The sequence below is a fragment of the Pempheris klunzingeri genome, chromosome 15, assembly GCF_042242105.1.
Source record: "Pempheris klunzingeri isolate RE-2024b chromosome 15, fPemKlu1.hap1, whole genome shotgun sequence".
Classification (NCBI taxonomy): Eukaryota; Metazoa; Chordata; class Actinopteri; order Acropomatiformes; family Pempheridae; genus Pempheris; species Pempheris klunzingeri.
Window position 1 is genome coordinate 7,564,316 of NC_092026.1, and position 27,679 is coordinate 7,591,994.

At 43.3% G+C, this 27,679-nt stretch overlaps 2 protein-coding genes across 3 annotated transcripts; both read right to left on the reverse strand.

The window, feature by feature from the left end:
• Positions 1–7,212: 7,212 nt before the first annotated feature.
• Positions 7,213–16,235, reverse strand: acsl3b (acyl-CoA synthetase long chain family member 3b). Of its 2 annotated transcripts, none has more exons than XM_070845189.1 (15): positions 16,051–16,235; positions 13,012–13,510; positions 12,210–12,387; positions 11,998–12,107; positions 11,662–11,800; positions 10,558–10,705; positions 10,237–10,360; positions 9,847–9,918; positions 9,570–9,709; positions 9,035–9,207; positions 8,850–8,924; positions 8,578–8,769; positions 8,380–8,494; positions 8,054–8,211; positions 7,213–7,855 (listed from the first exon to the last, which is right to left on the reverse strand). In XM_070845189.1, the coding sequence occupies exons 2-15, from the start codon at positions 13,360–13,362 to the stop codon at positions 7,698–7,700; spliced, it is 2,133 nt and encodes a 710-aa protein (XP_070701290.1). In that variant the 5' UTR covers positions 13,363–13,510; positions 16,051–16,235; the 3' UTR covers positions 7,213–7,697. The 2 variants fall into 2 exon arrangements, with proteins under 2 accessions (XP_070701290.1, XP_070701288.1); XM_070845187.1 differs by having other exon boundaries at positions 10,558–10,708.
• Positions 16,236–22,767: 6,532 nt separating this feature from the next.
• Positions 22,768–23,409, reverse strand: LOC139214118 (RING finger protein 228-like). The gene has a single exon (XM_070844872.1). The coding sequence runs from the start codon at positions 23,407–23,409 to the stop codon at positions 22,768–22,770; it is 642 nt and encodes a 213-aa protein (XP_070700973.1).
• Positions 23,410–27,679: the final 4,270 nt, after the last annotated feature.

Genomic DNA, 27,679 nt, shown 5'->3' on the forward strand with positions numbered 1-27,679 from the left:
GGCGGGGAGAGAACGGCACGCCTGTTGTCATGGCTCGCCTTCTTTTCAACCATCGTCGCCATGGCGACACTGCCTCACAGCCTTTCATCTGCTTCCACCTTCATCTCTTCCCACAGGTTGGTATCCTCCCCTCCTCTATTAGTCACTTTGCCTCTTAAGATAGTCTTTTTCTTTTTTTTTTTTTTTTTTTAGCAGCTTGCATTCATTACTTCTCTCCTCTGTTGCACCCATGCGGCTCATCTCTCCCCTTGTGCCAATTACTGTGGTTAAAACATGGTCGTTTTCTTCAGGAGGCAGCTGGTTTCACCCAGGAACAGGGATGGGGGTGATTAGCGCTGCGATATGTTTTCTGTGCCATTAGGACAGAGGAGCAGAGGAGTCCTGTCTTGAGTAACATAGGAAGGAGAGAATGAAAAGAATTGAGGTGGAGATCCTACCCAGGCTTAGCCTTTCTGAAAAGGGCACATGTCCACGTAATGCCACAGGAATGCAGCAGAAGACCTGTGGGTGTGGACTAAGTATATCTGCTAATAAGACAGAGTTCACTGGCTGGGCCTCCAGTCTACTTGTCTTGTCTAATGGTCGTCGTTTGATTGATTCTCCTTAAGGAAAATTTCAACATTTGGGAGACGTGCGTGCGCTGTCTTCCTGTGAGGAAGATGAGAAGATTGATACCACTCATATTTCTGCACGGTAAACATGTAGCTGGAGCCAGCAATAGATTAGCTTAGCTTAGCATAAAGACTGGGAACAGGGGGAAACAGCTAGCCTGGGTCTGTGCAAGGTCCACCTGCAGTGCCAGCCCAACTAAAGCTGACTGATGAACATTTTAATCTCGTTTGTTTAGTCCATACAAAAACAGAAATGTATAAACAAGTTGTGGTTTTACTGGTTTTACGTGCCAGGCCACGTCTCGGCCAGGAGCGGTGACTTACTCGAGTCTCTGCTGAGCTCCCCATGCTTTGCAAGTTATCATGAAGTTCCACTCCTGCGCTCATTTTTACTTTGCAACCCACGTCTCTACATTTAAGTCACTGCATCAGTCACATCTTGCCTCCACCATCACAAACCTGATTCTTCTTTTCTGTGGCAACCGTTCCCCCAATTTGTAGCTTTTCCCAAACTTAAGTTTCAGCTCCTTTCCCACACTGCCTCACACTAACCCGTCAACCTCCATTTTGCTCTTTTTTCGCTCATTATTATTATTGCTCTCCACCCCTCTGCTTCTCTACACCGTACATATTAATGGCTGTGATTGTTCACCTTGGCTTTCTGACTCATCCCTTTTCAACCAACCGACAGTGTGCATATGAGCGCACGTGCGCAGATTACATTAGTGTCTATGGTAAGGGATGCAGCGTGACGCACTGGCTGACGTCACCAGTGGCAGAGGCAGGATGTGTTTTTTGATGAAGAAATCCTTTTTTCAATGAGGAGAGAAATAGAAAGCCACCATATGGGAAAATGGCATTTTGTCACAACTGAGGGATCTGTATGTAACACATCACACTCTGTCACATTAATTAATGTTATCATACAAACAGCTACTGAGCGTACCAGTAATGATGCACATATTTACAGAAAAATGTCAATTATCAGAATTATATTAACATGTTTAAAGCTCCATATAGTCTTTTTGCCTTTATAATTGGATTTGGGTCTTTATGTCTCCCTAATTGTCTGTGCATGTAACAGCCTCATGTGTTTCACTTGAGATGTACAGTGTCTAGGCAACCGCTGTGATTTTTATGTTCATTAAAGTCTGCCACCTTTCGCTGTCCTCCTCTGCATGACTCCATCTGGCCGGCGTCTAAATGTGAGGCTGCAGGGAAGTGTGTGTCTTCGCCAACGTGAGTCGGTAAGTATGTAAGGACGTTGGTCACAACGTAGATGGAAACACTAAATTTGTTATCATATCCAAACCCCAGTGTGTTCAGTTCTTAAGTGCAGCCACATGTTCTGTGTGTTAACAGGCAGTTGTCTCTGCAGCGTGACACGCCCAGCAAGATTGTTTTTCATGTGAGATTTTTAAATATGCTCTTCCTCATGCGAAAGCCGTTCTATTTTTGTCTCCCCTCCTCTTCTTCACAGTTCATCCTCTCATCTTTCCATTATGTTCAGTCTCATTCATCCACCCTTCCGCCCCTCCCTCCTCTCCTCCACGCTGTCCCTCCCACCGCCCCCCCTTCTCTCTGATGCTTTATCTCTGCAGTCTCCGTCTCTCCCTCCACCACTCCCTGTCGGCGTTGCGATGATGCTGTCCTGGCCGCCTCCCAAACCGTTTGCCCCCCTCGCTCCTCCACCCCCACACCTCCCTCCCTCCCTCCTGATGCTATAAATACCCAGCATCGGTGAGTCATCGCCGAGACATATCGTTGCCTCTCCAGCCTCACCCCCCCTCCTCGCTTTCCTCACATCTCTCTCTCTCTCTCTCTCTCTCTCTGTTCATGCTCGTTGCCAGACCTCACACTTTTTCCCACCTCCACTTTGGCCCTCGCATCATGACGACCCAGCTGAGGTGGTGGGCACGGTGTAGCCAGTGTTACGGAGTCCAGCCAAAGGTCAGCTTGACACTTGATGACCAAAAACAAAATCAGCAGGAGTGTGCACAGTATTAGAAACACAGTCGACCAAAAAGTAGAGCATCAAATTCACGAACTTTCCAATTGATATTGGTCATAAGAAATGTGATCCTAAGTAGCTTCAAAGTCAGATGCTGCTGAAGTCAAACATTTTCCGTCTTGAATCAAATACAAAATATGTTGTGTATCTGCTTGTTCCAGTGCTTAATTGCTGCTTTATCACACTAAAATGTTGTGAAATACTGAATTCTGATGCAATCGTCCATCATCCGTCTTTGGAGGCCCTTGAATGTGGATTTCAGTTTGAATTGAGGTTCTGTGTGTTTGAACAGTGTTTTATCACATAGTATGAGTTTGTATTGATGGACCTTTCAATTGGTTTAAGGAGTTAATCCAAAATCTACAGAACAATGACATTTTAAGGAGCTACTTTTGACACCAAAGTGACGTTTTGAAAAAAAAAGAAAAGAAAGGACAACAGAAAGGATTTCTGCTGGATTTTCCTATCCTGCCCTATACATCCACACTTTACATCTCTAATGCTGCCTGTCCGTACCGTACCTCAGATAGTCTGACATATAACTTCAGCAGTCCAGCATCATATCTCAGTCCCAGTCCTTCAGCCTCAGATGTAATTATTGTCAGTTTTCTCCAGCCACCACCCACCTCTCCAGAGTTATGAGGCAGCTCCGGTTCAGCTCCGCTCATCCTTGGGTAAACTCCAATATGGCTTATTGGCTCACACTGGAGTGTGTGCGCATGGAGCAAAAAACACAGATAAAAGTTTTTGCGCACTTCTGAGTCATAAGTAGACAGGAAGAGGGAGCAAGCGAGGCGAGAAAGGGAGACAGAGAGAGCAGGAGAAAGAAGAAGTTGGAATAAAGTGTCAGAGAGCAATGAAAAGACAAGACAAGACACACACGCGCATACACACACACACACACACACACACACACACACACGCACACGCGCACACACGCACACACGCACACACACACACACACACACACACACTCATTCATACAATAGGGAAGATGTACTTCACAGTTTCCTGCTGCTTGGTGCCGGTGTTGTTATTGTCTTTGTGGTAGAGACACTCTGTGTGTGCGTGTGTGCGTCAGAATCAGTGGGCTAATGAAAGGAGCATTATGCCTCTGACGCACTCTGTGGTCCCATAGGGTTGGATGGAGGGGGATAGAGATGAGAGGAGGGGTTAGAGGAATCATTCGTCTCTCCGTGGTCTTTCTGTTTTATTATAAATGAAATGCGAGCGCAGTGCAGACGGATCCACCACGCTGGACTTTAACCACCCATGTTGTTTCAGATTGCTTTTACCTGAGAGGTTTGTTGTTGTCAGTAAACTAATACGTGAGAACTGTTTGTTTCTTTTTAGCTTTGTACACATTGTAATGTCTATTAAAAGCCCAGGTGCTGAATTTATTAGGAAGCAGATTATGAAACACCAAATCAAATGAATGAAAGTGGGAATAAAGTCATTAACAGATTTAGTGTTTCTACGAGAAATATTAAATAATCAGCTGCTCAACTGAGTGATGCTGATCACAAACACGCAACTATGTAAATATCAAGTTCTGTTCAATTTTGATGAACAATTCATTGACATTTTTGTAATATTTGAAAAGGCAAAAATACTAAGAACTCTTTTGTTCAAGCTTTTCAAATGTGAATATCTGCTGGTTGTCTTCTACGACAGTAAACTGAATATCTTTGGGGTTTTAGACTTCGGTAAGACAAAGCAAGCAATTTAAATATGTCAACTTAGGAAACTGCGATCAGAAAAACAACTGTTAGCCCTGTTGCTGATACCAAACACTGGTGTAAGATAAGGCCTAATATCCATGATTAATCAATAGTCTCTGTGTGGCTGTGCTGAAATGCTTGGACCAGATCTATGGGGATGCATATGGCAGGAGGTGTATGTGGAAGGAGCAGCAGCTAAGCTCCTTCCTTTTAATAAATCGAGTGATTTCACAGGTCTGCGATTCAACATGGTGTAAGAAAGAAAATAGATCCTTTGTTTACTACCTCTGATTGAAGGTTGACTCCCAGAACTGCATGTTCCGTTTGCGTCGACGCACCACACAGTCAAACACACATGCACACACACTGGCCTTTGTTGCCATAGAAACTCAGGTTCCAGGATGATTCTAATCAAGTCGCTGATCGAATCAGTCACACGTTCAGCACACAGGTGTTCAAAACACACACACACACACACACACACACCTCTAAAAACACACAGCGACCAGCAATAATTACAACACAAACCTGTTTATTTCATTACATCATTTTCAAGGCCAAATCACAAATAAATAAGGAAGGAGACACTTGCAATAGCCCGGCTTGCAGGGCTGCTTAACCACACAAAACAAGGAAGAGACCCCAAAAACTGGTCAGTAACAAAGATTATTAAATATGTTAACAGGAGACTTTACACCTGTACAATTATTGGTAGTTTGAATGAACTTTGATCATTGATCCCCTCCACTCTCAACCTATTTACAATGCAAGCGAAAACAACAGTGAGTGGTGAAATTGATTTTTCGCACCACCCACTGTCTTTGCCTTGCCACTGGATGTACAAATGGATGTAGTAGGGCACGGCATGTGTGCTATCAACAAAACGCGGGGAGTGCTTCACATTCTTAAGACCCCTGAAGACAGCTCATGTGTGTAAGAAGGCAACTAGCCGCCTCTAGCCAGGCAGAGGAAAAGCAGCAAACAGCACAGTAAGCTACTGACTTTCTGCTGAAGTGTCAGGAGAGATGCGTTATAAAAAACATGAAGGGGGGGGGGAATGGTTTCCCAGCTTGTCATGATAGTATCGTCAAATTTTTCACATACTAAAAATGGGTCTTCTGCGTTGAGCTGGTTTTCATATGACCAGTAGTTGATTGTACCTTAATGGATGCTAGGTGGGATTTGCATTCAGAGAGGGTGGCTGTGGGACACACATCGCCCTCGCAGGACGACCACGGACTAAAATGCTATTTAATCGTTTGCACGTAAAGAGAAAAAAAAAGAGACTGAAGCAAGGGTGTCTTCTCGTACTGATGCCAGTCAAAGAATATCACTACCAATCTGAAAACCTACAGTAATTATGTATGTTATACACGAGCTCAACGAAGTGTCAGCTGACAGAATCAGAGAACTTTAGACCCTTTTTATATACATTGCACATACAGTATTGTACATATAAACCAATTTGAAGTTACACAAATGGTTCTTGCACTCTATGAGGCTGAGTGAGCGTATGCTATATACTCACAATTAAATAAGAAGCATATTCATAAGGAATTTCTTCAGTTGTTCGACTGGAGTGCTATTCTCTCATTTCTTCTCTCAAATATATATTCAAGCGCTTTGGTACAGTTGCACGCTTTTCATCATGCATTTTCTATAATGCCAAATATTCAATTTTCACTTCATAGTCTTATTAAAGAACATTACATTGTATAGCACAGTACGTTCAAACGGGCTACATCTAGACTTCCCTATCAGTGTCTCTCTACCATCCTCGTCTTTCTTCCTATGCTTGTGCCCCTACAGGTTCTTCCGGTGTATACTGAAGTGGAAAGTAACAAGCCTACACATTCATACACTATGGAGGGGCTGCAGTCTGTGCGTTTTTTCCTTCCGACATTAGTTTAAAATTTGTGTATAAATATTGCACATTCATTTTGTATTCCATATTCATAAGTAAAAAAAAAAAAAAGATAAAAGTAAGAATAACTAGATCTATGGCAAAAAGGATAACATGTACAGTTGCACCAAAAAGTAGCTGGTAGAGCAACCAAAGAAAGGCTAACTAATTGAACTATTTTTCAATGGTGGGCAAAGTTCCCTTGGAGACATCCATACGGTGCATCGGTCATGACTGGTGGAATGTGTGGCAGATGTGGCAGGGCTGCGGTATGTCAATGAACCAACAAAGTAACTATTAAGACACAGGTTGGGAGGGGGTGGGGGCGAAGAGCAGGGATAGAAAAAGTCCCAATGGATGCCTTTTTACAACTGATGTTCGACCCCGCTGCAAAGGCAGAGAGCAGAAGGGATTGGAGACTGGTTCGCTTCTACTTGTCAAGTCAGTAAACACACACTCAAAGGTACAAACTTTGGGACACAGGCAAATAAGGGGTGTAAAAGACAAAAAAAAAAAAAAAGCATGTAAACAAAAGCTCATGAAAGTACAATTAGCGTAAACAAATTGGCAATAAAAAAAAAAAAAAAAACACAGCAGGATAAAGAAAAAGACCTTCAGAGTAAAAATACAGTAAGACCAAGTGTTTTAAAAACATCTTAATGCTCAATCTCTCATGGCTTTGCAACACCGATTCCTCGCACACAAAAATGCTCAAACAAATGGGTTTCAAAAGCTAAGAAACCTGAAACATGACGGAAACATAGCGACACAGATTACAAAAGAAAGAAAAAAAAAAAAACATTAAAAGATAATAGAGATCCCTGCATAGATTCCAACCTGAATGTTACTTAAAGCCCAGGAGGGATCCCTCTATCAGGCTCATGCTGCCCCGTTTCCCTGCCAGGTATCTGCACTACCAGTCCACGACCATGCTGAACTGGTGGAGGGCTCCAGAGAGCAGGGGGGAGGGGGGGGGGAGAGAAGCGACAGAGAGGGGGCGCTGACATTGATCCAGATACATCTAGCCTGACATTTCTTTCGCTTCGAGCCATGCGGACGTCCGACTTCCAGATGCCACCTCGGTTGTCGTGGCAACTCAAAGGGCTAAATCCATTAAAGAGGAATGGTGAGTTTGTCGCACCGTGCGCCGTCTGGCTGGTTCAGTTGTCTGTAAGGGACCTTCTGCCTTTTGGTCTTGAGAGAGAGCAATTAAGCTGGGGTTGTTTTTTCTCCCCGTCCTTTGATCGAAGCTGGTCGCAGGGAAGCCAAGGAGGAGGTGTATGAGACGCTCTATATGTCTGTATTAGTGTGTGTGTGCGTGTGTTACCTGTATCTAAAGTTTAACTCCTCTCCAAGTAGTCCTGGTGGTGGCTTCTGAGCTTCTCGTGTATGTGTGCAAGTATACTGTATATGCGGATGCGTTTCTGTGGTGTTTGGAGTGTGTCTATGTGTTATTTTCCCCCGTACATCCTCTCTATGTCTTCCTGGTAGTGTGTTTTGAGCTCCTTGCGTTTCAGTTTGAATGCGTCAGTGACCAAGCCAGTCTCCGGTGTCCAGGGCTCAGCGCTCAGACGGATCTTCTTGGGGATCTCAAATCGCTCCAGTTTTGCTGGTCGGAGGAGAGCAGAATCACAAGTCAGAGGGACAGATAGAGTGGAATACGCTAGGCAGACACGATCACACCAAATCTGTACTGATAACTTGTCTGAGAGTGCCGCCAGTTGCATCACTTTGGTTGAAATTTTGCCTGAGTGTTATCACCGGGATGAATGCCAGTGAAGGAGACGGAGAGGCTTTTTTCCCCTACCTGAGATAGCAGCCTCAGTAATGATGCGGAGGACCTCTTTCTCCACCTGGCAGTTATTGCAGATCTCCTCCCACGTGCCCCTCACCTGCAACTGCTCTGCCAGCCCCATTAGCTGCTTGTGGTTCGGCACCACAAAGCTGATCACATACGACTGGTCACTGAAATACAATGAATACAAAAAGGGAGAGAGAGATCGAGTTGAGACTAGAGACCACGAAAACGACGCAGAAAATGAAGATGTGTGTGGTTAAAGGAGGAGCTTTAATTGAAATGAAGTCAAACGTATGGAAGGAAATGATTCAGCGGGAGTGAGTGCAGGATTTTACCTGTTGGCATAGGCACAGATGTTGTCTATGAGTGAGCAGTTCTTCAGAACAGCCTCTACTTTTCCTAAAGAGACGTACTCTCCTGCCTGCAATTTCACCAGGTCCTTCTTACGATCTATTGAAAGAGAACACATGTCACAATCCTAATAGACCTAACACTGCAACCACACACACACACTCTCTTCGCTGATGCCTTACCGATGATCTTGAGGCATCCGTCAGGGTGGAACTCTCCAATGTCTCCAGTGCAGAACCATCGCTGGCCGTTCTCATCCACGAAAAAGTCGTTACGGTTCTTGGCTTCATTTTTGTAATAGCCCATTGTTACATTGGGGCCGCCAATCAAGATTTCCCCCCGTGGGTTGGGCTTGTCTGTGCTGTAGTAACCACCTAAAGGAGCACAAACCTGATTAGACCGATTTCAACGCATGCTGCCTTCTCTAAAGTTGGGTTCTTGTCATTTGGCTCACCCTCCTCCCAGTCCTTCAGTGTGATCTCAGAACAAACCAATGGAGCACCAACCCGCCCTGTGCTGTAGTCCCACACTTAAGAAAAAGAAAGAAACGAAACACCAGGATTAGCATGGTGAATGTAGGTAATAACTACAAATCAAGTTCTTGAGTTCTTGTTCGCTTCATAAAACCCCCTCTCTTACCCTCGCTGATGGTACCAGCTCCACATGTCTCCGTCAGGCCGTAGCCCTGCCCCACAGGGCAGCACAGGCAGATGTTCATGAAGCGCTGTGTGGCAGCCGAGAGCGGAGCTCCGCCGGAGAGCAGCACCCGCGTGTTCCCTCCTAAGAGCGCACGCACCCGTTTGAACACCAGACTGAGGGAGAGGACGACGGCGACGAAAACAAAAATACAAAGAAAGGAGAAGGCATGTGAGGGGTGGAAGAGACCAAAAAAACCTATTAAGACTCTTCAGATATCCATCCTGATGTTGACTTATACTCAAGAATGCTGTATGCAAATATCAGAATCAATACTATCCAATGAGTCACGTATGCTTGAGAATAACTCCCTACAGCTTTAGCAGTGACTTGGTGTTAACAAGAATTTGCACCCGGTTATAATGAGCCATGTCACAGGAGGTTAATGTTTGCTCACAGGGGGAGCAAATGGCAACTGAACTGACCGGCCTTTGTGAGGACTCGGCTCGCGTACACAGGAATGCAGTATGTGTGTTACCTGTCGCAGAGAGGCGTGCTGTAGCCCTTGGAGATCTGCTCCATCTTGTAGTTGTACGCCAGCACGAAGAGCGTCTTCTGGAATTTACTCATCTCCTCCACTTTGGTCATCACGTTCTTGTAGATTCGATCCATGATCTCCTACACACACGTCAGGCAGGAACGCTCTCACTTAACATATTTAACATTTTAAGTCTAACTATAGTATGATAAATAAATAATGCTATTGAAGAGGCCATTTCACTCTCCACATTGGGGTGATTGATCGAAAGACTTACTGGTACAGCAGCCATTAGAGTAGGTTTCAACACGCTGGTATCCCCTTTACTCCCCTTCTTGATCTTGGTGGACTATGAAAACAACACAAAGCGATCGGTCAGCTCTCAGTGACCTACTGAGCTAAGGTTGTAGACACTTTTGTGGGCAGGTGCCCAACCACGTAGAACTTTAAAAGTGACCATAAGCATAAAAAAAACAGGATAAGAGTGAAATGCTTTAGAGACAATATCAAAAGCTCAACATTCTACTAGTGTTAAGCTATGACAGCTGAAGGAGGATAAAATGAATGCACGAACAATCATTTCCAACTCAGCTGGAGATACAGAGGGCGTAGCTAACATAGCGTGTGGCTGGAATACGTGCTGGCCACAAAGTGTGTGTGTTTATACCTGGTCAGCTAGGGTTTGAGGCGAGGAATAGCCGATGCGACAGCCATGAGAGATGCACACCAGTTCAGCGCTGAGCTCTAGAACGTGGGCTAACGGCAGGTAGCCGATGTAGGTGTCTGTTTCACTGCCGGCACAGAAGTAACAGCGGGTTAATTTCCACAACAGGCACAAAGGAAGGACACAACTGAGTGTGTGAGGAAAGATGTGATGGTGGATGTGTTTCAGGGGCAGCGGGAGCATATTTTGTAGATTCGTATATTTGCAGAACACAAAAGTGGAGGGAGTGTCGGAGAACTAGCGGTGAATCGGATACTGGCATACTTGAGGTTAGGAATTCGTTCAGCCATGCCAGTGATTCCAGCAATGATGTTGCCATGGGAGATCATGACGCCCTTGGGGATGCCTGTGGAGCCGCTGGTGTACATGATGACGGCGATGTCCGAGGGCTCTGGCTGTCTGCGGTCTACTGCTACTGTGGAGACAGGAGAGCAGAGGGCTGATGGTTAGAGAGGAAATGGATCGCACACCAATATAAACACCATCAGTTGTGATCATACGGTATTGTGAAGAAATATCTACTCACTTAAACACAGAAAAATGAATGAATGCCTGTGTCTGAATATTTTTTTCTCATGCTACAGACAACAACTATTCATTCATAATTAACTGTTAAATCTTAACACCAGAAAAAACTGAAACCAAGTAGCTTGTTTTGCTCGACCAACCATCCAAAAGCCAAAGATATTTGATGTCCAAGAAAAAAAAAACCCATAAAAGCAGCAAATTCTATCATCATTTGCTTGATTTAACCAAATATCAAAATACTTCATTTTCTGCCGATCATATAATCTGTTGTAGTTGCAGCTCATATATTTTATATCATCTTTTAAAATGGAAAAGGCTGAGGGCTCTGGTTATTTACTGCATATACTCACCTAAATATGCACTTTGATTATGGTATGCATCAATAAATAAACTATTTTTTTCAGCCTGATACTTAATGCATACGTGGTTTAAATGATTGCAATCTGTGGAATTCTTGTTATCTGTGTGATTGTGAAGGAAATGTGGCTACATTTATTTTAGAAAAGTTGATAGTTTACATGAATATTGCGTGCTCTTATCCAAGATTTTGGATTTTCTTGATCCTATACTATAAGAGGAAAGGTATGAACGTGGTTTGAGTGACAGTTGTAGCACAGACATATTTTCTGTTTCCTCTCATTTTCCTGAAAAGATGACCAAGGTCAGCGTGGCATTGGTCGCTTGGCGATGTTGATTCGACCTCTTGCTGACTCGGTCGTGCACAGGACATCACTCCAATTACACATCAGGGTGTTGGCTTTGTACTAAGCCTCCATCAGTGTGCTTCCATTTCCCCGACAAAATTAGAAACCTTTTTAATCACATTGCACAAATACTCACTATTGTCAGGCTTGGATCCCATCTCCTTCACGGCGTCCATGTTGTGGACCATGATGCCTCTGGGCACGTCTGGCCAGCTTGTCGGTTTATTGTCCACTACAATGACATACTGCAGCCTCGGCACGTCACACAGTATGGCCTGGGAAACGGAGGTGGATGTAGGAGGGAGGGAGAAGGGGGAGTGAGAGGAGAAAGTAATTATGCGAATAGAACTGAGCTTCTTATCGAGCCCTGTTGACACACAGATGAATCAACCTCTAATTCAGTGACGATTCAGTGAATCTAGAGCCTTGTTTAACACATGATGGAGACAGATGATGACACCAAAGCAGGTACCTTGAGACGGCTCTGAAGCAGGTCTTTGCTTGTAATGATGTGTGTGACTTCGGTCTCGTTCAGGCCGTGGGAGATGGCCGTGGGTCCAAGGGTGGCGTACAGGGTCACGACTGTCAAATTCAAATCCAGTCAAGTCAGTCAACTTGAATGCTTCACTGCAGGAGTCCAAGATTGCGTGTGTATATATACATATTTGTCTTTTTGTCACTCACGTGGGAAATTGTACATGAAGCAGGCTTGCGCTGCCACGATCCACTCTGCTCTGGTCTCACAGAAGATGGCGATGTTACACTGAGGCTTCTGGCCGAGAGCTGCCAGGCCGCTGCCAAAACACTTTGCTGCCCGGTAAGCTTCCTCGTATGAAAGCCAGTTATAGTTCCCTAGAATTACCTACACAAAACATGCAAACATATATGCAATATTCAGGATTATCCAAACATACTACGCCAAACAACATGAGAACTGAAGCGTAGGAGTACGTTCTACAGGCCTTTAGAGCATCTTTTCAAGGACAAATACAGAATGCTGAAATGATTATACGAACCTTAAGCCCGTATACTGTATTACAATATAAAAGGGATTAAGGTGCTATACTGACGCGGCTGAATCTGAAAGTGGTCTAATACCAGTCATCCAACATCAGCAACATCTTTCATACAGAGTCTGTTAGCTCCACCTACAGGGCTTCTGCAGCCATGCAGGTGTTAATGAGGAGGCACTCAACTGTGAGACAAAGGCCCAGCAACACTGCTGCTCCTCCACCCACATTCCTCACACTGTGCACAGTGGCAGACAGCGCCGTCAGCCTCACAAACACAAGCAAACTTCCTGCAGTCCCACAGATTCACCTAAAACTTCCGCAGTTTTGAACCTAAATGTGATGAGTATCGCCCACTGACTTGGCTACTGAGAACTTTGCTCCCGACAACAGACCAAACATTTAAAAGGCTAATGATCAAAGGTGACACACGATCTGCTGCATGTGTGCAAGAGGAACAGGAAAGGGTCTCTCACCTTCTTGAAGACCTTGCCATTAGGCTGCAGCTCATCCTCCTCACTCAGCACCTCTCGGGTGCCCAGACAGTCTCTTTGTGGAAACCTCCTTGCAGCGTATTCAAACATTTTGTCCAGGGTGTCCACCCCGGGGTGCAGCCATCCCGCCAGCTTCTCTTGGCTGTTGATGGCTCTGTAAGGCCCTGCTGGGTGTCCGCTGATTGAGCGTGCCTTGATCCGGCGAGCCCGTTCCAAGTTGTTGCCAGTTCCGGAGAAGAAGTACCAGGGTATGAAGGAGATGACTGAATACACCCAAACCACGGAGCGGAAAACCTGCAGCAGCAGGGGGTTCATATCCTCCTTCAACTTCATCGTTGAGGATGAAAGTCAATGCTGGAGATTAATCAAACCAGAAGAGCAATGTTACACTGCACGCGTCACTGCTCTTCAAGTATTTTGACTTGCTGCTGAGACTGAAGGTTGCAGGAGACGATTTTTTTGTGCAGCAAGTCGAGCAGGCCTGCAACACAGACACACAGCATGAAATTTTAGAAGTGTAGTCCGGAAAAATGAATGAATCAGCACATTTGGAAATATCGAGCAGCAGCAAATGTGGGCTACTGCCTCCTGGTAAATGAATCTTTGCTTGTCTGAAGACCATCTCTGCCTATTCTTAGGTCGCTTCTCAGTCAGCACTAATTATCTCACCAGATCCTGGCCCTGCTGCACGGATCCAAGCCTGACGCCACCCATAACATCATCAAGATTTATTAATAGCGTTGAAATCATTATTTCATTCATTGACAAGTAGAAACAAAATGAATTGCCTCTCATATGTGATGATTTGCTGTTGGCTGTCAGTTTCTGCTGTCTGTCAGACTAAATATAAACAAGCAACAATAAGGCAACACTTTGTGTTGTGGAAACATTTGCATCCAGATTCATTTTTATACAATTTTAACTAGAACAACATTAAAGACTATTGTTAAAATTCTGATACAATTTTGCTCTCTCTGGCTATACAACAAAAACCTCTGGATCAACTCCAACTGTCTACCGGAGAGAGCTCAGCTATTATTGTATCCCAAGGGCCAGAGTTTAATTTGCTGTGTAGCCCGGCAGCCACTGAGCATGCTGGGACTAGTGACAGTGACTCACTCTGCAGCTTAGAAGAACAGAGCCAGAGGTCACGTGGGAGGTTAGCATAACCTGGTCAGCTAGTGCAACAGTAGCACTGAGAGGAATCTAGCACTGACCCATGAGGTGGGCTGCACCCGACCTCATGTAAACACAAGCGACTGGAAACGGCTAATATATCACTCAGTAACTCCACATGTTTAGCAACACGTTTTAAGAACTTTTAAGGAAGCTCTTATTTGGATAAATATTTTACTTCCAACTTGCTATGTAAAATGTGCAGAAATTTAACTTCGCTTAGTTAGACTGGCAACCCAATACTGGTCACCTGCTCTGAGCCACACTCTTGTGCTCCGGCAGGGACTGCGATGCCACGGCAAGTAAAATATGACACTGCAGAGACCAATCTGTCTCTACACAACAATGGATAACTGCCCCTCGCTGTAAGGAGTTCATTACAAATTCATACCAGCATGCAAAGCGCTCTAAACTTCTTCTTCATCTGGATACTAAAGTGAACACCGCATGACCTGTAACCTCACTGCTAAAACAAGCATTTCAGTGCACTGGTACATCTCCCCACATCAATTATCAGAATATATATTCATAATATTGCTAAGTAAAAGAAGCCAATTGGATTTTCCTGTGTAAATGTAGTGAAGGGTCTTAAGAGAAAGCACTGTCAGCTAACTCAGCTCCAACCCTAACAGCAGCTGCCTTTACTTACCACATATCTATCTGATGACACGATGCAGGAACAGACTGAATGTGTCTCACCTGTTGTGCAGCAAGTTATGTACCACAACCAACTGACACAATCCTATGGCATCTGGGCAGAGTCAACGGCTAAAGAAGTCACAGTCACTTTGTTTAACACCTGTAATACAGGTATAGTCACTATGTACGTTACTGTGAATGAGGTAGACACGCCTGCCCCTAATTACAATTCAAACAAAGCTTTTCTGTGATGCCAGCCCAATTGAGCAAGTTTGTCATTGCCACAAAACTGGCAGTAGGCCCACATTCCCATTGTGATGACAGCAAATTAACACAGTTCATATTCAGTGTTCAGCAATGGAGAAAACTGAGTTACCTGGACAGTCAGTTTTCAGCCCAACTATGCAGAATTAATTTATCTAGCAAGGATTCGGTACTGAATGCATTTTATCCACATTGCCATTATCGGAGTTAGCATCAGGACCACAGGATGATGCCAAAGTACAACCTTTTCCTCCATGATTTCAATCTGGTGATCATTTCACGCATTGTATCCATCTCAATTGAGAAAATCATCATTGATCATTAACATTGTTGAATCAGATAACGCGCCATCTGTTCATTTAACGCACTTATTGGACACTTATTCACGTTTTTCCTGCGCTGTCCTCCTAAAGTGAAGCACCAGACACGGTGTCGTATCGATATTTAGATGTGTGCCCGTAGATAAAGGCTGTTAGCATTACTTAAGATCATAGCACGTCGCTGTCATGATAACAGATTTCAAAACATCACGTGTGCCACCAGAAAAACCTCACTATTTAAGCCGGTAGTTTTCATTGTAGACTGATGATAAGAGGACATTTTTTTCACACCACAGTGTCCCTTTCTGAGGCTATAAAAAGCTAGCGAAGCAGCATCAAGATTAGCAACTAGCAGACAGCTCAAAGACGTGCTAGCAGCTAGCAAAGCTGGGAGCTAGCATGTAGCGCTCCGGCTAACCGCTGCAGCTGTTATTGGCTCGATGCTGATGTAGTAAAATCAGTTCATTCGTCAAAATGAGCCCAGGAATCTAAAGGCGACACACGCCTCGTGCTGTACGGGCATTTATGGCTTATTTAAGGCGACGTGCCTTTACACCGGTCGCTACAAATCAGTCCTTCTCATCAACATCTGCAAAGCGTTCACACAGCAATACATTCTCACCTCTTTTCTCAACCGCTACGCCTGTGTCGCTGCGGGATTGGATCAAGTCTATTTATCCTTGTAATCAAAGCTCTGCATTATACTGACACAATCTATTAACACGGTGTCTTTGGTTATAGACCACAAATGCGGTGTCTATTATAAACACGAATATAAAATTTAGTAAAATTGTAAATCTGAGCATCACCGGGACAGTCTCACCAGCCCGGAAGCTATGGAGTGACGTCAGGACATTTCTCTGTCGGTGATTGGAGGAGTGGAGGTGGCGCGTGCTTGGGGCAGCGGGGACGTCAGTCGGGTTACTAGCGGTCACCATGGCGGCGGGTTTCCTTCAGTCAGTCACCGGAACAACCAGACGGGTCAGACCCGGTCTGTCGGTTCAGTTTTCAGTGGGTCAGTCGTTATTCTACCAGGTATGAACACGGAAGTGCACCACCTGGCTTTGCTGAACAGGTGTCTGTTTTTAATTCAGCGGTAATGAGTGTTAACCGGATTTCACCAGGGAGCAGTGAGGACAGCCGAGCACAGAGAGAGGCGTGTTGTTAAACCCAAACAACACAGTAAATCTGTAGCACAGTTATGCAGAAGTTAATTAATCTGTGTGGGACTGTGAGACTCTAGTCTCTGGGAACCAGCGGGTGACGGAAGTCTTACTGGAGAACCACCAAAACCACCGAAAGTGTAACTTCTCCTCTATTTGTGGACTGGTCGGCCATGTGCAGTGAAACAAACAAGCCTCCGTCCCATTCACAAATATCACAACAACACAACAATGTGAAGTTTTCTAAAACTAAAGGCAAACATGCATTTCTCTAAGGAGGGTACAACTCACAGCACAGAAACTTTAACGGGCCAAAGTTTAGAGTAAATTTAAACCTGCATACTCATTTGTGTGGCTCTTTCTATACAACAGCTACAAAGTGCTTTACCTCTTAAGAAATGAAGGGAAGATAAATGCAAAGCAACTCAGCCATGTCAAATACAAGTGTATTCTGAATACTTAAAAAACAGACTCCAGAAATATTATTCAATTAACCTCATCAGCAGGCTTCAACTTCTGTTTTCAGTGCAACTGAGGATGTTAACAGACAATGAGAAATCATTTAGAATATTAATGCCTATAGAGAACTTGTGCAAAGTAGGACTGCACAAACTATATAAAGCAGCAAAAGTAGGCTGTAGTGTTAATTAACTCTAAATCAATAGCTAGCACCCAGCTGTTCATGAATATGAGTTTTGTTGTCTCCTACTAATGAATTAATTATCTTGAGAAAACGAATTGTATTTTCTTTGAGTCCAAGGAATAATTATGGAGAACTCCAAAGTGATCACAGCTGGTTTCAGCCGTCAGGACTTCAGGACGCAGCCACAGGTATGCCAGGCTTTTAGTTATAGCTTTACCAAAACGTCTTGTTCTAAACTATGGAGATAAATGAACGACTATGTTCAGTGTTTTGTTTGTAGCCTTAATCAGGAGGTCAGGGAACACAGGGTGCTGTTGAGACGAGTCAGTGGGAGAGAAAAAGTGAGGGAGCGCATCCCAAATTGACAGTGTTTTCATCATATTGGACAATGCCTGTGTGCCAGTGGTTAAGATTGCAGATGATGATTTGTATAATAATCACTTAAAATCAGCAGGGGGAGATGCTCAGAAGCAGCTGTTTAACTTAACGCTGCTGCTTTATATTGTTCACAATTGTTCTGTACGCAGTATTAACATTCTTTAATTGTCAGTGGTAGTATAAAATGCATACTGTCAGTTACCGGCAATATGGTTAATTATTAACATCTCAAAATGCAACCACCAGACATGACGCCTTGCATGATGATATTTTCTCCCCCTCTGCTATGACTGAAAAGGTTCATTTAGTTATTTGTGAACAGGTGCGTAGGAGAAAAATGTTCAAAAGCAAGAGAGGAGAGAAGAAAGCTCTGTCCTCTTACTTGCAAAAACCTTTGTTGAAAATAAAAAGTTTCGGTCCCTAGACCTTCATCAGGTAAAAACAGGTTTTCAGGTCATCAGGTTTCCTACCTGATGAAGGTCTTGGGACCGAAACGTTGTATTTTCAATAGAGGTTTTTGCACAGTGTGTGGGAGGTTTATTTTTTCCTCACCCTCTGCTATAAAACCCAGAATCCAATAAAATAAATTAATTTTATTATTCAGTCAGATCAAATACTATTCATAGAGCTGGTGTCCGAAGGTCTATTGGTACCCACTAAATCAGCAGCCCTTGAAAGGGATCCTGTGTTTTTAAAAAAAAAAACCAGCAACAGTGAAAAAATACAGGCAGCATTTTTTCACTGATGAAATGAAGTTCACTTTCTAACTTTGGCTCAAAACCACAATCATGGTAGCTTTATGTACAACTAAGTCTTAAGTGCAGAACATCCATTAGTAAGTTAACATTGCAAAATGTCAGCAGCTGGTGGTGCTGTTTTCCTCATCTCTGTTCAGTGAAGTCAGTAGCTGTTTCACACCAACAGTAATTCTATTGTACAGACATAAAGATGCTTCACCAACATTAATTATAAAACCCTACTGTATTACACATCCTTAGCTAGAGTAACTGTTTCAGGGGCTGGAGGAGGCGTCCACACGGCTCTCAGTTGTTTGTGTGGTGAAAGTTTCCCTTCCACTCATCTGTCTGTCTCACTGCTACTTTTGGCCTTGGCTCTCAGCTCTTTGTACTTCTCCCTCAGCTCATCCCGTCTGGCCTTGATTCTTTTCCAGGCCAGTTCCCTCATCTCATTCATAGTGTCCTTGTGGGATGATGAGGGAGAGGAGAGGGATCCAGATGAGGAAGATGGGGGAAGACAATCCTCGATCCACCTCAACCACTACAAGTATCGCAAAGGCATGGTAAATTTCTCATAAACGTCTGGGAATTTTCCAAGGGAAGCTCAGGAATTTTGGAAATTTTGCACTTCAGTCAGTATAAAAATCATGCTTTTTGATAGTGAACTTATTTTGCAGCATTCAGCAACATTCGTCATTGCATGTACTTTTCATTCGTTAAAAAAGGAATTCAGTCAAATTACAACTCTTTGCATGTAAAGTCCATTCTCCCTTCGCACTACTGTAGGCTACTGTCTGAGCTAAAGGACTGCGCTTGTTCTTGTTTTTGATTATGTTACTGGAGGGAATATGTTTTATATTTTTTATGCTTTTTAACATTTAACCAGCAGATACTAGCTAGATAACTAGTTTTTGATTGCTAGCTGTTACCATATTAGATGTAGCTTGATTGAGCGTGCTAATTGAGGAGTTAATCTATTTACATTCATTTTTATTGTAAAACATTTCTTTTATACATTAGTTGTTCACTTAAACCCCTGAGTTTGCACACAGCCCACATTGTGGGCTCAAATTTTTAAGCTACCTTTCCCCATAAGTTAACTTGCTAGCTAACTCACCCCATGACACATATGCATGAATATATTTGAAAAATTAATGGATTTTTGTCTTAAAAGAATGATCTGTTCATGAACAAAGGGCTTTGTATTCAGAGGGTTAATCAAGCTGCCTAGCTATGTATCTCTACATGGCATTGCATCAGTGCATTTTACTATCTTTTTTGTTTTAGGAACAGGGTCAGTGGGAATTTTTTTGTTGTTTTTCAATGAAAATTTACTAAAATGTTAAATGAGTCTACTCAAAAAGTTCTGTTTCTGTCTGCATATTATGTTGTTGATACAGTCTGAGCAAGTATTGTCCATTGTCTCCTGTAAAGTCCCATAAATTCCCCTTATTTCTCATGGAACATTTCCTGCTGTATATTCCTGGAATTTTGCAGCCCTAACCATTACCCATGAAGCTGCAAAGATTTAATTTCATCCTCCTACACAGGAAAATCAAATATACAGATTGATAGAAAACTGTTTCTTTCCCCTAGACTGCAATCATCTGACTGGCACCATCCCTGATAGAGACATCTGCAACAATGTGCTCATTAGTCATACTGCTGCTGTTGAAAATCAATACAGTCTGGTCCCATGACAGTAACTGGTGGCCATTTGAAAAAAAAAAAAAAAAAGATGTCACAGGGCAGAACGGTTCACTCACCAACACAAAAAGTAGCAGCTTACATCAACAGCTGGCGACCGGCTGATAGCTGGTGTTAAAGTTCCATTTACTTCATTACTGACCCAGTACATATCAACAAGACACTGAACCCCAACTATCTGTAGGATTACTGCACTTTGTTGTGTTTTGGCCACTCTGATTAAATGTATATGGGTGTATGTATGGACGTGTAGCAGACATTTTTGTCAATAACTCTGTCAAAACTGAACTAGTTCATTTTACTGATTAAAATTACAAGTAGAGGCAGCAATTCAAAGCAACTAAACAAAGTAGATTTTATTTATAAAACCAATTTTTAAATGGATTTATCTTTTAAAGAGTCAGCATGTGTTTTGTTCTTTGCTACACTCTAACTTTTATACACCAGAGGGAGTCAGTGAGCATTTCTTCTTCAATGGGGCCTCAGCTCTGCACCCTTTCATAATGCTATTTGTTTCAACTTTACAGAGAGACCATCCAACAGTTGTGTTGTGTTCGAGATGGAGGGTGACAAGATGGAACTGCAATGACTCGGTAAGTCATGTTTGACACTTTGAACCCGGATCCCTTCTCAGTGGCCTTTGGCGTGTGTGCATGCGTGTTAGGCCATATGTCTGTACAGGAATATTCTGACAAACATATGCACACAAACACACAACTTCAAGCCTTTTCTTTCTCATAAACACACTCGTGGGCACAAACATTCACAAAAGCATGTGATCACATGACGGGCCAGAGTGCGTACAGAGTGGTGATAATCGCTGTCCTCGGGCTATGTCTTTGAGGTCATCTTGATGGGACACGAACCAACAAAGGCAGATGTTATGAGCAAAAGAAACACTTTCATCTCCTCTGTGAAATACGTGTGTCCAATGTGATAATGACACTAGGACACACTCTGCACACACTTAAAGGCAAGAAAGAGAGGAAATGGGTCCTGGAACTGTCTGTTTCTGCTTGACTTAAGTCTTTCTTGACAGCCTGCACAGTGTCTTATGGCTGCTCCATGGAGATCCACCTATGACAACCACTGACCAGTGTCATGTGACTTAGTCAGGGTATATTTACTTAATGATATGCTTCTTTTAAGTACTTGCTGTTCTCAGAGAAAGGCCAGATTAGAAACTTTAGACGAAATATCTCTACTTTTGCTAAAGTCAAATTGTCAAAACAAAACAAAAAGTCGATTGGACATCACCGTTACATTCCCATCTTTTAAAAACAAGACCAGTAATAACTTTTGAGGCCTGGCTGATTATGAAGCCCCTCGACGGTCAGTTGGATTTATAGGGAAAAAGGGGGGGAAGGGGGTTGTGTGGGGATTAGGGAACAAAAGGATCCTTCTCTGTCATCAAAGAGGATCTGCTCCCAACTCATCCCCTGCTCTGTGGCGACAGCTTTTTATTTTTCGGGAGAGGGAGTGACGGCTGGAAGGGAGGAGGGAGGGTAGGATGTGGCGGGGAGAGTTTGATGGTAGGGGATGCAGATTTCAAAGTAATCTTTAACTTTAAGCCCTGCAGTCCCTGTGAAATGAAGCCCTCTGCTCCAGACACAGTGTTGCCTATGGCTCCCGGTGGAGGCCTGCCACCCCTCCCTCTTTCTCAAGCTTTTGTCACGGTGGCATTTAAGTGGCATTACTCACCAAGTGGATGACCAAATGAAGGAGTCCCTTTGAGAGAGCTGAAAGAGGTGGATTTTAACTCCTGAGCCCAGTGTCGCCCCTTAAAACAACACTAAGTGGAGATAAATACCCGCTGTGTTACTGGGATTCGGCAGATACCTAAACTAAATGAAGACATCTTCTTTAATCATAACTGATCTAATAACACAAACCTAAGTGAACTGACAGCATAAACGGTGGGTGAGATTTAAAGATGAATTATGTAAGACAAATAAGAGAAATTGAATTAATCATTCTTTAATTGCACACTTCCCTGTAACCTAAGACCTGGGCGTGGACCAAATCGTTAGTGGAGTTTATATGTTCTTGCATATTATATGACTTGGTAAAGCAAACTTAAGCCCATCAGATGATTTAAGACCCCTAGGAGGTCATCTGCACTTCCATTGTCTCGCTACTTTACAACACTACTTATTTTGGCCCCCTACCCCAAAGTTATTTCTCTCATCTTGTGAAGGCTCATGTCCCCTCAGGGTCGTTGGTCTGGGCTCCCCTGCTGACCTGGTCCACCACGGGGAGCCAATGTAATCACACAGAGGCGGTTATGGGGTAAGCATGTTCTGTCATTGGCACAATAGGCGATGATGTTTGAAATGCCGGTGGCACAAGGGGATTGTAATAAACCAGTCACATACCAAGAGCTCGACACATACATGCAGTACACGTGTACGCTTGCTTGCACAGTAGCTTCCAAGCACCGCTTATATAAATGATTTCAGTGCAGGAAACAAGTGTGCGAGGATGTAGGAGTAGGGGATGAGCAACCTTCCTGTTATTCTAGTCATTCTAGACTCTGTGTTAAAGTGTTCTTTCACCTTCTGTGTAAGCATAATATGCCCATACACACTATCACACTCGTGTTTTTACAAGCAAGGGCTTGACGCTTTCAAATAAAGTGCAAACTGGACTGAACCCAATTTCAAAAAGAGCTACAGGTATTCACTTTTCACATAAACTTCTTTACACACTTTTCAAGTGAGGGAACTGTTGCTCGCTTCAGTCTCAGTTTCAGGTCGGTACCTCAACATGCACATGAGCCAAGTGAGAATGAGCGAGAGCAGGGCCAGGACGCTGGCCACGAACAAACAGACCGGGCCGACGTGCGACGCGGGGCTATTGAAGTTATGCACAAAGATGAGGCCCAAAAATAAGAGCAGCACCATGGACAGGAAAGAGAAGATGGCGCACACACAGCTGGCCGTGAACGCAACTTGTTTGCAAGTCTGACAGCTGGCGTTGGCCTCCTGGGGGGCAGCAGAGGGGACGGAAGGACCTGTCCGGACGGCCGTGTCACACGAGACCCCGGGCTCGAGCTTTTCGAGCGGGAGCGCGTCCGTCAGCGCGGTGTTGTCTGGGAGGTTGTGAACCCGATACTCCGGCACCGGAGTCCGGTGGCGACACAGCGGGCAACCGAGTCTCCACCCTCGACCCTCCCGGGAATGCAGGGCGTCGAGGCACTCCTGACAGAAGGTGTGAGAGCAGCCCAGCATTTTGGGAGTGCGGCGCTCCAGGTCGAAGTAGTTGTAGCATATTTTGCACTCGTACTCCTCGCTGGGACACGAGTCTGGCGGAGCAGAGCCACAGTCGCCTCCTGAGCTGACAGCCTCCGCCATGTTCCCTCTAATTGGGCCACAGACGCAGCTTCAATTCACTACAATGTCCATTTACACCGGCGAACACATTTTCAAAGTGTTTCCGGTGGAGAAAATGCCCGGATGACAATAAAACGATATAAAGCGAGCAAAAAAAAAAAACAAAAAACGTTCCCGGTATGAGTCAGTCCCGTTAGCTGTCGCGGCTCCATCCGGTTGCACTATCACAGACCTGTTGTGTAACCGGCCTGGGGCAAAAACACGTGGACAGGGACAGACTATCACGATCATATTACCACAACTAAAGCCCGTTTTAAAAAACACTCCTCTCCATACACTCCTTCAGATTGATTCCCCAACTTGGTGTGTGCCACCTGGTGGCTTTGTCTCAAGTGTGGGTCATGTGCATAAGGTGGGTTTAATAGGCCTATTTAGCCGTATAATTGGCGCCTGGAGCGACAGTAAAGAGCACCGTGGTGTTGTCCGTCTGCCGTTCAGCACCACGGGCAGTGGACAGCGCCCAGCAGCGCGATCAGCAGTGACACCTTCAGCTGCAGCTCGGAGACCACGACGATGATAAAAAACGCTTTTATGTTGCTTGTTTCTGTTCAGTCTGAATTGGCGTTTTCGAGATTTAGGCAGCTTTATAGGCATTGTATTTGCGTCCCACTGTTGGACACAGCTGTTTAATGTCTGTAATGTTGCTCCACAATCTGCAGAATCCACACCATGAATAAGACACGATCAGATCACACCCAGACGGGATTAATAAATGCAAAAATGTTAAAATGCACTTTGAAATATTGGCGTGAAAGCAGAAACTATCTAAAAGTGTGATTCCCCTGCTGGAAAATCAGTTCAGTGACATGGGCCATGTAGTGTGACACCCATCCCTGGTCAGACATCCTCTCCCCTGGATTGTCTGAGGCTTGCAGCCTTCTCTGTTAAACAGAAAGTATGCCATGCAGTCTAATTGTGGATTTCTATTTGATGATGCCAAGACAACATAAGTAACAGCATCGCTTCTTCCTACAGGAAGGGGAAAGAGCTCTTCATGAGGTAATCTCTCTTAACAGAATGAGTATCTCTGTAAAACTAACAACAGGGTTTCACAGTATCAGACAGACCACATTCAGTCTGAGTTGTAGGATGTGTCTCCCTGTAAAATGAACACGTGCCCTCTTGTGGCTGAATTTGTTCATGCATGTTTGGTGGTTTGGTGGATACTGTATGCAGGCAGGGTTGTGTGGTTGCAGATTGTGTCTAACTGGATTACAGTTACATGCAATTAATTACATTTTAACAGCTATGTAAGTTTAATGAGCTACAGTTATTACCGAAAACAGAGTAATCAGATTACACATTAGTCCTTCTTTAAAAAGCATGCTGCGAAGGTGAAAAGACAGCGATATACATAGAGGACATAGTTAGTGTTTCATGTTAACACAGGAATTGATGGCGATTGTTGTTTTGTTCTATAAAGTAAAATAACTAAACTACCTAAAAGAAGTCAAATCTAATCAAATATGTATATCCAGGATGCCATAGGATGGGAATGTATGATCAAATAAAAACTGGATGTCCAAAATGAATTATATGAAATACTGAAACAGTTCAGTCTGTCAAAAGATATTTGATATATTTTATTATGTTTTTCTACATAAAATCTGTGGTTCCTGACAGTACTTTAGAGACAAATGACAAACATTTCCAGCAAAGGACTGGATCGTGTCATACATATTTTGCACAATACAGTCATTTATCATCAACTATCCTACAGTATTTGTCACAGTTGTACACTTACTCATTACTGAACATCGATATGTCTCACAGGTCTGAAATCTAGTACTGATTTTTTTTTTGTTTAATCAAAATGCATTCAGTTTCTTTGGGGAAGTAAGAAATCCACTTCATGGTGTTGTCACAACACCAGATAACATGCCTTCCTTCCCCTACAACACACACACACACACACACACACACACACACACACACACACACACACACACACACACACACAGACACACACACACACACACACACACACACACACACACACACACACACACACACACACACACACACACACACACACACACACACACACACAGAGGTAGTGTGTTGTGGGACAGATAGGAATCTTAGGAGGTAATCCAGCATGTTCATCATAGGACCATAAACTATTAGCTCACTGTTTTCAGTCCTTATTTACCAAACTATTAGGAGGTTACCCTGCATGCCCAGAGGCTGTATGGTTAACAAATACTCCCCTTTTCTCTTTCTTTTCTCTCACTCACCTGGGTGCACCTAAGAGGTCATTGTTATTATAACTGCTCTCAGTTTGAGTCTCCACTGAAGTTTTGTAGGTCACATGTATTTGATAAGATCAAGCACATCAGAAAAACAGTGCCTCTTTTGGAAGTGCCTTGTAACAGTAACATCCCAAGGCTACAAATCGCAGAGTGGGATTTCCTTATTCTAAAGATTCAACGTTTCTGAGATGCTTATCTAAATGTCGGCCTGGCCAGTCTTCTAATCTAGTCCACTGTATCATCTTTGAGATGCAAAGCTCTTTTGAACTGCTGTCAGTGAACGGCTGCAGGTTACAAACACAAAGCAATGACAATGACATATGCATTAAAACCACACTTGAGTCTTGTTAACATTAAACATAGATTGTATTGCATTTAGGTTTAATGCTTTAAGAATCAAATGCAGAGTTCATCTGGGATGATATTGAGACACGGATAATAAATGGAAAACTTGTTTAATGAAGGCCTCATTTCAAGGAACCGCTCAGAGTGCAGGCTGCATATTGACATCAGCTTTCTTCATGAACTGTGTCTGCATAACATGTGGCTAAGAAATAGTATTCTACGCCGTTTCCAAATCTGTGTTTAGAGCATTACAAAGAAAGAGTTGCCAGAAGTAATCTCATTCTGTGTCAAAGCATCAACTATAACTGGTATCTAGTATGTGAAATTCTCTCACAGCAGCAGCACGGTTTGCTGAAGATTAATAAAGGTTAAGAACAGGCTGTTTTACAGCTGTTATTTTAATATACTAAAACCAAAATATAAACCCAATGATAAATGCAAATTAGGGTTATCATCTTAACATATATGTATATATTTATGTATATATGTATATGTGTGTGGGTATATATTTATGTTTATATGTATGTATGTGTATATATATATGTATATGTGTTTGCAACAGTTACATAATGTATTTTGCAGCAAGGAATGCATGACTTAATATTTTCATTCTGAGAAGTTAAAGCTTATTAGCTCATAAGTTTTAGTCCCTGTAGCTCATGATCAGATAATCACTGTGATGATTTGATTGCATGCAAATGTGCATCTATGTTTGATCTGATGGTGTAGTGTTATTCAAAAATACTGAGCAGGATTGTAAGTCTCTCTGCTGAGAATGGAGATTTTCCCAGTGGTCTAAATCGGCCTTGTAGCCTGATGTGATGTAGGACCTTATCACTACAGGGCCATACGGGTTGTTTTGCTATTAGACTGACTTTATCTTTAGTGGACGTTGAGCAAATTACTTTTTTAAGTGAACGGTTTCAAAAAATATAGTCTTGAAAGCCCCTGGCTTATTCTGCACGTATGCGTCATAAATGCAACCCACTACTTCTGTTTGGGGCCATTTTGTTCTTTATTTTTGATGCACTCTGTCCACCACCACAGCACATTTCTGACTCAGCTTACCACACTAATTGATTTGACATGGTAGATCCAATATCCTTTTCATGATAGTCAAACTTTAGTATGATAACTTTCTTTCTCCCCCCATTCCCTCTTTTATGGACATATAATGTTTCCACATGTTCTGTGTCCACTGTGTCATTATTTTTTTTTCTACGTGAAGTCTTATAGGAGGAATAAAAATATATTGGGCCACATGCTGTGGGATACTGCAATGAAAGGGACAGGAAAATGACACTCTCCTGCTATAAAGTTTGGACAAATTAAAGTAAACATGGATAAAGAATATGTCATCTCACAACCATTGTTCACCATCAAAAGCTGGTGCTTTTTTTTCCACAACAACAATCTGTCACAGCAGTAGCACCATCAAAACAGCTGGCTTTGCTCAGTCATATTTTCACATTTATCCAACTACATGAGGTTGTGACCATGTACTTTTAGAATAATAATGCAGCAAGTGTTGACAAATCTGATGGTGGTCAATGCGTCAGTGACCAACAACTTATACAAGGAATGTAGGCCTCTAAACAGAATCAGCCAGTACATATCTTAAGTGTGTGTGTGTG

What these genes read in the sequence shown, in the direction of transcription:
- acsl3b (XM_070845187.1), bottom strand. Translation starts at nt 13,362, where the DNA reads ATGAAGTTGAAGGAGGATATGAACCCCCTGCTGCTGCAGGTTTTCCGC. An exon ending in ATGGCAAGGTCTTCAAGAAG is followed by an intron (nt 12,388 to 13,011) that starts GTGAGAGACCCT and finishes TGTTTTGTGTAG; the next exon opens with GTAATTCTAGGGAACTATAA. An exon ending in ACTGAAGGACTGGGAGGAGG is followed by an intron (nt 8,770 to 8,849) that starts GTGAGCCAAATG and finishes GTGCTCCTTTAG; the next exon opens with GTGGTTACTACAGCACAGAC.
- LOC139214118 (XM_070844872.1), bottom strand. Translation starts at nt 23,409, where the DNA reads ATGGCGGAGGCTGTCAGCTCAGGAGGCGACTGTGGCTCTGCTCCGCCA.